General features: G+C 34.7%; 1 protein-coding gene across 8 annotated transcripts in view; it reads left to right on the forward strand.

Moving 5' to 3' along the window:
- Eps15 (epidermal growth factor receptor pathway substrate 15) overlaps positions 1 to 12,096 on the forward strand; it is a 156,326-nt gene that overhangs the window by 114,489 nt on the left and 29,741 nt on the right. For all 8 annotated transcript variants that reach the window (XM_087214734.1, XM_021247931.2, XM_087214733.1 and 5 more), the window contains 5 exons: positions 996 to 1,112; positions 1,302 to 1,392; positions 3,807 to 3,842; positions 5,090 to 5,226; positions 10,621 to 10,690. In XM_087214734.1, the coding sequence (XP_087070860.1) occupies positions 996 to 1,112; positions 1,302 to 1,392; positions 3,807 to 3,842; positions 5,090 to 5,226; positions 10,621 to 10,690 (451 nt within the window). The remainder of the gene's footprint in view (positions 1 to 995; positions 1,113 to 1,301; positions 1,393 to 3,806; positions 3,843 to 5,089; positions 5,227 to 10,620; positions 10,691 to 12,096) is intronic.

The raw sequence follows: 12,096 nt of genomic DNA on the forward strand, positions 1-12,096 counted from the left end.
GAACTATGTTTAGAGACCATAGATATAGTCTATATGAGAGCTGTTTTAGCTTAAATTTAACAAGTTTAGAAGGGAAGATGAGAAAATAACAAATTTAAGAGGTATTAAATATTAACTGTTCGTGGGCTTCATTATATTTATTTAGTGCATTTAGGTATATTTATACTCTCTCAAGCATAAAAGGCAGATTACTAGGTTTTCCTTCAAACACATTAGCATGATATAAAATGGAGCTAGCTTCACTTTTTAAGCATTTCTACCAATGATTTAAATCAAGGAAGCAGTGAAGAGCCATGGAAAACCTTTTAATGCAAAGGGTCACAGTAAGATTTGCCCTTTAGGTTTATTAACTTTGGCTACTGTGAGGCTAGGTTGGAAGGATATATAGTAGATGCAGGTAAGCTGCCACAGAAATCTTTTCCAGAGATGATTATATGGTAAATGAATGATAGTGACAGTGAGGATAGAGAAGGTAAGAATTTGAGAGAGAGGTCTAGAAGCAGATTTAGTAAGATTTGGAGTCATTTTCTAGCTGGGGGATAACCAAAAGGGAAATGGTTAAAGATGACCTGAAGGCTTCTGGCTTAGTGACTTTGATGCCATTTTCCTTTAAAAAAAAAAAAAAAAAATATATATATATATATATATATGGAAGAAATCATTCAGTGAATCATTGTGCTTGTTTTTTTCTTATTTTTAATAGTTTTTTATTTTCCTTTGTCACTTTCCTCCACTGAATAGAAAAGAATGTTGGGCTGGGGATTTAGCTCAGCGGTGCTACCATCTGCCTTGCAAGCGCAAGGTCCTGAGTTCAATCCCTGGTACCAAAAAAATGAAAGGATATTGTTATTCTATGTCGTATTAATATAAGCAGGGCTGAGGGTACAGCTTAGTGGTAAAGTGCTTGCCTGGCATGATTGAGATTCTGGCTTTGATTCCCAGTATCACCCGGCATCACCTATGCCAAATAATTGTGTATGTGTGTATTTTAATAGGCAAGAAGTAGTCCTGACATACCACCTTCTGATGTGACTGATGAAAATGAAGTGGTGACTGCAGCTGTTAATGAAAAAGTTTGTCCTGAAGTTGACAGTGACAGACATGTAAAAGAGGTAAAAAAAAAAAATTATATGTAAATATTCTTAGCACTAATATGTAAAGTGTTCTCTATGACTGCAAAAAGTATTTGTTCATTTTTCAAAGCATGAGTCTGATCTAAATGTAGATTATTTTATTTTAAAATGTTACTTTTTAAGACTTTGGTTCCTAAATTTTTTTTTTCAATTTAAAAATATTTTTAGGAAGATCCCTTTAATGTAGAATCAAGTTCATTGACAGATCCAGTTGCAGATACAAACTTGGATTTTTTCCAGTCCGATCCTTTTGTTGGCAGTAAGTATCTTTTTATATGTCTACCCAAAAAGGCTTTTTAATTAAAAACTATGAAAATTAGCACTTCAATTTTGAGAGCATACTTCTTACAACAAAAGTACAGGTTAGAGCATTGTTTCTCTGCTGTGAGAAACTGAATGTGGAATAAGGACTGAGCTGTATCATGGATGTTGGGAAATGAGAAGAAAGTGTTCAAATGAGAATGGGAACAAGGGAGGAGGGAGGGAGAGAGGAAGGAAGTAACAAGGAAAAAAGTGAAAGTAGAAGGAAAAAAATGGAAACAAAGCTTTTGTTGTACATAGGGGAATTGGGATAAAATAAAATTTATTTTAAAAAAGCACAGGTTAGAGTAAGAATTTATATTTTTTAATTTGCTAGTATTTATCCTCCACAGGCAACTAAATCCTAGGACTAAACTTTTGATTGTAGCTTAAGAGCCTCTGATGAACAGTATGCTTCTCCATGAAAATAGGGACCAGGGCCGGAGATTTAGCTCAGTGGTTCTGGTGCCTGCCTCACAAGCGCAAGGTCCGGAGTTCAATCCCCGGAACCGCCCCCCCCCAAAAAGAATAGGGACCAAAGGAAAGAGATGTTATAGACCAGAGATAGCGAACCTTTCAGAGATGAGTGCCCAATCTGCAACTCAAAACCCACTTTTATCTTGAAGTGCCAACACTGCAATTAAATCTGAATACTGAGGTTTTAGTTTAGAAAAAACAACTCACACATTAACACCTTTTGTCTTAAAAACAGCACATGTGCCATAGGTTTGCCACCACTGTTATAGACCATTATTAGATATTGGATACACTGCAAATGATGATGATGATGATACTGATAAAATATACAATTTAATAGTTTCAGTATATTCATGGTTTTATAATCACCACAATCTAATTTGGAAACAGTTTTTATCATCCTGTAAGGAAATATCATACTTAATAACAGTAAGCCACTTTGCTCTTAACACCTAACCATGGACATTTAGTAATTTAAAATAGGCAAAATGATTTAAACATTTCTCTAAGGTAAATATACAAATTACCAACGAGCACATATTCAGACCCACAATGAGATACCATTTCATACCTACTAGGATGGCTGTAAGCAAAAGGTTAGGTAATAACAAGTATTGGCAAGGCTGTATAGAAATTGCAATCTCTGTAGACTTCTGGTAGGCATGTAAAATGATACAGTCTCTTTGGAAAACAGTCTATGACAGTTCCTCCACCAATTAAACGTAGAGTTACTGTGTGATCTTATATTCAGGAGAAATGAAAACATATCCCAGAAAAAACATACGCAATGTTAAACATTAGATTGTCATGCCCTCTTTATAATTGGGTGGCTTGTCTCTTTGTTGACATACAAAAACTGTGTATTCCAAATATAATTCATCTATCAAATATATGATTTGTAGATATTTCCGTCATGTTCTGTGTTCTTGATGTTGTGCTGTCAAGTACAAAGTATTTAATTTTGGTTAAGTTTAATTTTTCTAGTTTTTTTTCTTCCATTATTTGTGCTTTTGGTATCATATCTAAGAAACCATTGCTTAATTCAAAGTCACACAGATTGACTCCTGACTTTCTTCTAAGTTTTATAGTTTTAGCTGTTACATTTAGATCCTTAGTTAACTTTTGTGTATGATGTGTTAGGAATCCTGTTGAAAAACCCATTGTTTGAAAACAACATTTGTTTAAAAGACTGTACTCTTCCTGTTATGTATTCTTTGTACTCTTGTCAAAAATCAAATGACAAAAAAAAAAATCAAATGACCATAAATATAATCATTTATGTCTGGACTCTTCAGATTTATGTTGTTTTTTATTTTGCTTCAGTGTAACTCAGTATCTTCATTTCTGTGAAGTGGTTGTAGTAATACCAACTCAGTACTCTTGTAAAGAGTAGACATTTTTTAAGTACAATTTTTGCTGTTGTGCCTGTCTTCCCCTCTCTTTGTAACCTTCATTTGTTATCAAGGCAAGTGTAGTTGGTTATATTTCAAATTTGCCTCTTTTATGAAGTGTGTTGAGTTCAGCCTTTATTCTTTATTATTTTAAATATCCTGAGTTAGTGGGTCACATTCATAATTTTGTTTTGAGGTAGAGTTACTGAAACTAACTTTAGAACATTTGTTTTATTGTTTATTTGTTTGTTTGTTCTTTGAGACAGGTTCTTGCTCTGTAGCCCAGGCTGGACTCAAACTCACAGCAACCCTCCTGCCTCAGAGAAAATTTGTTTTGATTTTTTTTTGGTACCGGGGATGGAACTTGGGTCCTTGCGCTTGAGCAGCAGGCAGTGAAACCACTGAGCTAAATCTCCGGCCCTGTTTTGATTTTGTTTTAAAGTTACCTTTTAAGTAATGGTGCCATAATAGTAAATATTTTTATTTTGATTTTTGCCTTCCACAGGTGATCCTTTCAAAGATGATCCTTTTGGGAAAATTGGTCAGTATTTTATTGATTTTCCATCTTGGCTTTAATTTGATCGTGCATATGTGGTAGTTAGGAGTGAGATATCACAAGTTGGGAAGTTATAGGAAGTGGGTTTCCTTTTTAGTTTTGAAACTGCTGTAAAACCATAGTATGATGCTATATTAGCCTGGCGGTTTAAAAAAGGGTGGCAGATTCTTGTGAATTCACATAATAAACTGTTAGCTTTACTTTTTTGTTGTTGTGTTGGTGCTGGGGATCAAACCCAGGGCTTCATGCATCCTAGAGAAATGGTCTACCACTCAGCTACTTGGGAGACTGAGGCAGGAGAATCACAAATATATAGAGACCTTGTCTCACAAACAAAAAGCACTGTATCACTGAGCTGAACCCCAGCCCCAGCATTACTTTTATAAAAAGTAATACTGCTTTCAGTAATGCTGATTCTAATTTCTCCTTATTAGCTAACAGGTGAGCATAATCTATGTATTACTACAGACTTAGAACCTCATTTTATTTTCCTAAGATTATAGTCTGCACAAGTCATTGCATTTTTTTTTTTTTTTTGGTACCGGGGATCGAACTTGGGTCCTTGCGCTTGCGCAGCAGGCAGTGAAACCGCTGAGCTACATCCCCTGCCCTGCACAAGTGAAGGAAAAGGAAACATCTTGAAGAATTGTTAAATGCTGGGCTTTTTTTTTTTTTTGGTACTGGGGATCGAACTCAGGACCTCATGCTTGCCAGGCAGGCACTGTGTCACTGAGCTACATCCCCGGCCCAAATGCTAGGCTTTTAAAGATTTTTTTTTCTGGGATTTTTTATTAGAATAAAGCAGATCTTGTGTACTGTTTAATTTTGCTTCCCAAACTTGTTCCAAAGTTCTGGCTGTTAGCCTTGAAGTCAGATAGAGAAAATTTTTGTTGTTGTCTTTACTTATGGTACAATAGAATAAGGGGACTTAAAATTGAATCCTTGGGGCTGAGGGTGTGGTTCAGTGGTAGAGAGCTTGCATAGCATGTACCAGGCCCTGGGTTTAATCCCCAGGGATGTAGATCCCTTGAAGTTACATGCTAATTAAAAAAATGAGTTTAGTAAGTGAAAGGTTGTATATCTTTTATCAAAATTACAGAGGAATCTGTGAAATAAAAAGATTCTGTGGATTTAAAATGCCTTTTAATTAAGGCAATGATGATGCCTTTGAGTGATAAGCAATTTAATGTAATAATTTTTTAGTCTCTTACATTTGTACCTTATTTTCTTAGACCCATTTGGTGGTGATCCTTTCAAAGGTTCAGATCCTTTTGCATCTGACTGTTTCTTCAAGCAATCCTCTACTGACCTTTTTGCCACTTCGGGTACTGACCCTTTCAGTGCACCCAGCAACAGCAATAATGCATTGGTAAGTAGGAAGATAGAAACTGTTAAGTAGAATGGATAACAAGTGGCCTAAGTGAATTTTCTTGAAATACACAGTGATGAAAGAATCCTCCTTTACATTATTTCTAATAGGCCGTCTGTCATCACAACCCATCTAGGTTTTGTTGCAGGCTGGTATTTCATGGTTTGATCACCCACTGGAATTGACTAGAATGACTTACCGTGTCCAAAAATGAAATCCATCCTTCAAGGGATCAAATTTATATCCCACTGGGGATATTACAAAGAAACTAATTGGAAATCCTTAAGCCAGTCTTAAGTAAAGTTTTCAGAAATATTTTCTACATTATTAAAAGAATGAAAATGACTTTAAAAGAAACAGCATTGATGTTTTAGAAAATTAAAATCATTTGTGTTATTTTTAGACATATCTGGAATGTTACTCTTGTAAAGAAGTACAGATTATCACTAAATGTCAGGTTCTCTTCAGTACTGCATATAATACCTACAACGATTGCTATTCAGTAAACCACATACTGTGATTCTGCTCCTTCTGTGTACTTTACATTTATTGTTTCTAGTCTTCACATTAGCTTTCCAAGGTAGGTGTTGATATCTTTATTTTAAAACTCAGGATATCAGGAGTCAAAAATATTAACATTCCCAAGGTCATACAACGACGTGCTTTGTTAATCTGGAAGCTTTAAGAATAAAATTTTGTATTACAGGTATTTGAAAATACTTCAAATAGAGTAATGTAATAAAATATTTTAACAAACCTCCATGTATCCATCACTCAGTTTTCATAGTTATGAATGGTTTAGGAGTTATCGTTTTTGAGGTAGTAGTTTCATGTCTATAAGTAAAAGGACACAGTCAATTGGCAGACATTTGAAATAAAATATTTTGTCTTTTAATATTCTTAGATTAAGAATCTTTCCTTTAAAGATAAATTAATTCTTTTTGGTATCCTTAAATTATTTCCTTACTATATTCAGTAAAGATCTACTTGGCCAACAACTGGTATTTTCCACTGATGTAAAACTGGATAGCTATCTCTATAACTAAATATTTGTGGTTTCCACAGGCTACTAGATACTTTGTTTTCCTACATACTTAGTTTGCAGTGTGGACTCTTGCCAAATTCTAAAATTGACTACAATCTGAATTGTCCTCTTACCTTATTCTACCCTCTCATTCTCCATTCTGATCATTAAAAAAACAAGAAAGCCAAATCAGCTCTTCCTAATTTAAAAATAACAAATTCCTCCTGATCTTTTCCCGCTGAAATTTTTCTATCATTTGTTCCACTTTTTCTTTTTTTCTCCTGTTTTCAAAAGAAATAATAGGGCCAGGGTTTTAGCTCAGTGGTTCCACTGCCTGCCTCGCAAGTGCAAGGTCCTGAGTTCGATCCCCAGTACCAAAAAAACCCAAAACAACAACAACAAAAAGAATATTCTTTCTGTCATCTCTCCATTAAAAACAAAACAAAAACCCAAATTGGTAATATTATTACCAGTAGCTACAATTTTGTTTGATCTCTTCTGTGTTCATGGATGGTGCTGAGCTCTTTTTGTGTATGCTTCATTTAATTTATACAATAATCCTATAAGGTTTATGTTATTCCCATTTTTAAGATAAAGTAAATGAAGTTGAGAGAATTTAAGTTAATAATGCTAATTCTGTCCAGGTGTGATTCTCTCCCCAAAGTCTTTACAGTTCCTTCAAAGTTTAGCCTCTGCTCTCTCGAGGGCATAATTTTAACAGGACAAAAACAAACAAATGAAAAACGTGGCCATTTCCTGCTAGTATATAAATTGTACAGGTGCTAAGTGATACCGGCCCCCTTGTGAGGGTGTTCACTGCCGATGTAGGAGAGATTTTTCGTGATAAATTAGATGACCTTGTAGGAGGATTTTGGAGCGTTAATTCTATAAAATTTGACCACTTGAATCTTAGTTATGAAAACTACTTTTGCATGCTAAATTGCCTGATTATCAAACTGAACATAACAAAGTTTTATGGCCACTTATTCTTTCATGGAATGCACACTCTGTCTTGTTCCTCTTGCTATCCCAGTGGCCCATTTGGGTGGTTGCACAGTGTATGGTAAAGGAACAGAAATTAAAACTGATAACCATATAGGCATTTATTTTTTCTTTGTGTGGGAAATCAAATCTGCAGGCTGTTGCTGAAAATAAGACATGTTTTTCCTTCCTTCAAAATCAAGAGAAGCAGCAGTGACAGTTGGGAGCAATTTATGTCAGTGACAGTTTCTCAACCCAGTATTTTGACTGTGATATTAGGAAACATGGAAGGCCACCTCACTATATAGATAATTTTTCTACTTATTGAATTATTATTTGGCAGAAATAATTAAGCTAGAGTGCTAGTTTTATAAGAATAACATTGGTATCAGTTAAAATAAGTACCATCATTTCATTTCTAAAAATTTCATTAGTACAGTATTTATTTTTCTATTAGTAGTTTTAATGGTTTCTCTTTTATAAAGAATATAAGCTGTAGCTAGCTTTACCCTTCTATTGAGTTAGATTTGTTTTACTTGGAATTTATAAATTGAGCTCTGGCAATATCCTTTGTAGTACCCAACTTCTTGATGGTTGGAAATAGAACCTGAAATACAGGTGTCATTGGTAGCCATGATGAGAGTTGGATATACATGTTTGAAAACACTTTCACATTCATCACTTAACTTCCTGCATGGCTTTTTAGTGGCTTCTTAAGAGCCTGGTGTCAGGAGAAAAAAATTAATTTATCTTCCTAAATATATAATTGGTTTGACTATGATTAAAATCTGAAGTATAAAGTAGGACGACAATTCAGTAGCAGGAATCTCTGGCTCAGGTAAAATGTTTACCTACACTTGCCTGCTCTTTGCATGTCTGTCTCTCTCTCTTTGTATTTCCTCTAAAAGAAAAAATACTAGAATTGTTTAAGACAATTAGAAAATGAAACAGCATTGTATGAAAATTAGGTACTAGAAAAATTAAGAATTAAAATAATGTGCACCCTCACAGAGCCACCTGATCTTTGACAAAGAGACCAAAGATCCTCACTGGAGGAAAGACCGCCTCTTTAGCAAATGGTGCTGGGAAAACTAGCTATCCACATGCATAGAAGATTGAAGCTAGATCCATATCTCTCACCATGTACTAAACTAAAATCAAATGGATCAAAGATCTAAATAGGAAAACAAAAACAACCTGTTGGAAAGTAAAATTCTTGAAGCTATAGGTATAGGCAAAGACTTTGTGAACAGAACTCTACTTGCACAAGAAATAACAACAAGAATCAAAAATTGGGGCTATATCAAATTAAAAAGGTTTTGCACAGCAAAGGAAACAATGAACCAGAGTAAAGAGACAAGCTGCACACTGGGGAAAAAATTTTGCTATCAACATCTTGGACAGAGGATTAATACTAGAATATATAAAACACTCAAAAATGTTAGATCCCCAGCAAAAAAAGAACCAATCAAAAAATGGACACCTGAAATGAATAGACATATCTCAGAAGAAATACAACCAACCAATAAATGAAATATGCAACTTCTCTGGTCATTAGAGAAATGCAAATTAAAACAACACTGAAATTCCATCTTACCCCAGAAAGAATGGATATCATCAAAAAATCAAATACAGTAATACTTGGTTCATGAACGCTTCTGTTCGCGAACAGTTTGGTTTACAAACAGAAGCATTCAGCAAAATTTTGCTTCCATTCTTGAACTCCACAGTGGATGATGAACATGACTGCGGTCATCTTCCCTAGAATTGTAAAATGAATTAAGTTTGTGAACTGAGCCACCACTATAATAACAAAGGCTGGCAAGGCTGCGGTATAAAAGGAACCCTGGTACATTGCTAGAGGGAATGTATACTAGTACAACTATTATGGAAATCAGTATGGAGAGTCCTCAAAAAATTAAAAGTAGAAATTCCATTCAACCCAGCTATTCCTCTTGTAGGCATCTTTCCAAAAGAGTTAAAGACATCATATTTCTGAGCATGGTGGTGCACGCCTGTAATCCCAGCACTTGGGAGGCTGAGACAGGAAGATCACAGCAAGTTCAAGGCCAGCCTGGGCTACATAATGAGTTCAAGGCCAGCCTGAACTACATAGTGAGACCCTGTTGAAAGGAAGAAAAATAAAGACATATATATTACAACAATACATGCATACCAGTGTTTATAGAAGCTCAATTTATAATAGCTAAATCTTGTCAATAGACAAATGGATAAACAAAATGTGATATTTATATGTAATGGAATACTACTTGGCTATAAAGAAGGATAAATTTGAGTAATTTGTAGAAATAGATTCAACTTAAGTGAAATAAACCAGGCTCATAAGCTTAAATACCATATAGTTTCTCTCATGAGAAATCCAAAGTATGAATAAAATATAGAACAAAATAAAAGACAGATAAAAGGAAACAGGTAGATCTTTTGCAAATGGGCAGGGGACCAAGAGGTGGGGAGGGAGACATGGAAAGAATTGAGATATATTCTGACCAACTACCCACAATGAATGTAATCATTGGGTATTGCAAACACAAACTAGAAAAAAGCAATGAAAATGCAAGAAGGAGGTATAGAGGGAGGGAGGAGGAAGAGGAAGGAAGGAAAATACAAAGAATTAAGACTTGTGCCTTCTCCCTAAGATGAGTGTAAACATTACATACTGCAAGCATGTACTAAAAAGTAAGAAAAACATAAAAAATAAAATAGTGTGTATCCTAAGTGAAACCTGAAACCATGGAATAGAAAAAAGGTATTGGAAAAACTGATGAATTTCAAATAAAGTTTGTAGTTTATAGTTTTGTGCTAGTGTTAATTCTCTAGTTTTCATAGCTGTACCATGATTATATGAGATATTAACAGTAAAGAAAACTGGTTGAATTGTGTATGGGAACTCTGTCCTATCTTTGCAACTCTTCTCTAAGTCTTAATTATTTCAGAGTAAAAGTTAAAATACCATGCATCTATATAAATAGGAATATTATGAAGAAAAAAAAAATCAATACCACCAGGGTGAGGGAAATAGTAACCTGTGCAGAGAGATGACATTATGCCTGCAGAGGGCCACATGAAGCCTCTGGGTATTGGCAGTGTTGTGGGAGATAATTGCCTAGGTTTTCACATGACATTTGTTAAACTATACATATGTTATGCACCCTTTGGAATGAGTGTTATATTTCACAATTTTAAAAGATTTAAAAATAATATTTATCATTTCCATTTAATAAGACTGCAAGTTCGTAGGATAAAATATTTGTCCCTAATGTTTGTGTTCCTTAATTTAGAATTCATAAAGAATATTTTCTTGAGTGACAGTGATATTCCACCTATGAAATGTTGCCTCTCTCGGTCATGGATTTGTGTAACTTGTTTAGGTAGAAACATTGAAGCACAATGATCCTTTTGCTCCTGGTGGAACCGTTGTTACTGCAGCAAGTGATTCAGGTAATGTTACCATTTTTATTGATTGTTAATCATTTTCCTTTTCTTTAAGCTTTTTTCTTCATATATTTTTGCCCTGTTAATTATACCTTTAAAATTATTGCATAATCATTCAAAGTGTGTATCACTTTCTACTTTTAGTATTCATTTTCTCATTTGTTACTCATGTTCAAGATCTTTCTAGAATATATACTGTATCCAGTATCTGTAAAACCAAAAAGAATTTTTTGCTTTATGAAAGGTAGTGTTGTTTGGCAGCTTCAAAGTCAACATTCACTATCAGGGATCTGGGCCTAAGTTAAAAGAAATTCTCAGTGTTATTTTAGCATCCAGTTTTTTTCTCTGTAGTATCTGATTTTTCATTTATTCTTAAAATCGTTTAAGTAATATTCCTATTTTAAACATCAGGAAATGCAGACCAGATAATCAAGTTACTTGATCAAGATTATACAGCTTACTAGATGCAAACCAGGTAAACCAGTTTACTAGATTCAGATTTAGGTCTGTTGGGAGCCTAAAAGTTTTTTTTTTTCAGCTAGGTAACTCTGCTTCTCTCCCACTTTTTATTTAAAAATAAAACAGATAAACAGGCAGCTAGTAGTTGGAGAGTGGACAGTTAGAAGAAACTAAACTCAAACATGTGAATTCTTGAATATCATGCTGAAAGTAAGATGCTTTATTTTTCCAGATTGCTGGTTGTGACAAATTAAGAATTACAACCATAGCCTCTTTAATAAATGGTGCTGGAAAAACTGGGCTTCAACTTGCCAAAGATTAAAACTAGACCTATATCTCTCACCATGCACTAAACTAAAATCAAAATGGATTAAAGATCTAAATATTAAAATAGAAACTCTGAACCAGTTGGAACAGAGTTTAGGTAGAACCCTTGAAGACATTGGTGCAGGAAAAGATTTTATGAACAAAACCTCAGTTGCCCGTGAACTAGCACAAACAATCAACAAGTGGGATCTCTTCTTATTAAAAAGCTTCTGCACAGCAAGAGAAACCACCAGCAGTGTGAAGAGACAACCCACAATGTGGGAAAAAATCTTCACCTGCTCTTCCTCAGACAAAGGTCTACTATCTCGAATCTATAAAGAACTTAAAAAGATCAGACCTCCCAAATTTAAAGACCCAATCCAAAAATGGGCATCTGAAATGAACAGACATTTCTCACACAAAGAAGTAGAAATAGCGAATAAATACATGAAAAAATGCTCAACATCACTGATCATTTGAGAGATGCAAATGAAAACAACGCTGAGATTCCACTTCACTCCAGAAAGAATGGCTGCTATCATGAAATCAACCAATAACAAATGCTGGCAGGGCTGTGGGGAAAGAGGAACCCTGCTCCACTGCTGGTGGGAGTGTAGACTGGTGCAAGCACTGTGGAAATCAGTATG

Source organism: Heterocephalus glaber, unplaced genomic scaffold, assembly GCF_053883595.1.
Source record: "Heterocephalus glaber isolate CG9 unplaced genomic scaffold, H.glaber_assembly_v1.0 deba00001451, whole genome shotgun sequence".
NCBI classification, from domain to species: domain Eukaryota; kingdom Metazoa; phylum Chordata; class Mammalia; order Rodentia; family Bathyergidae; genus Heterocephalus; species Heterocephalus glaber.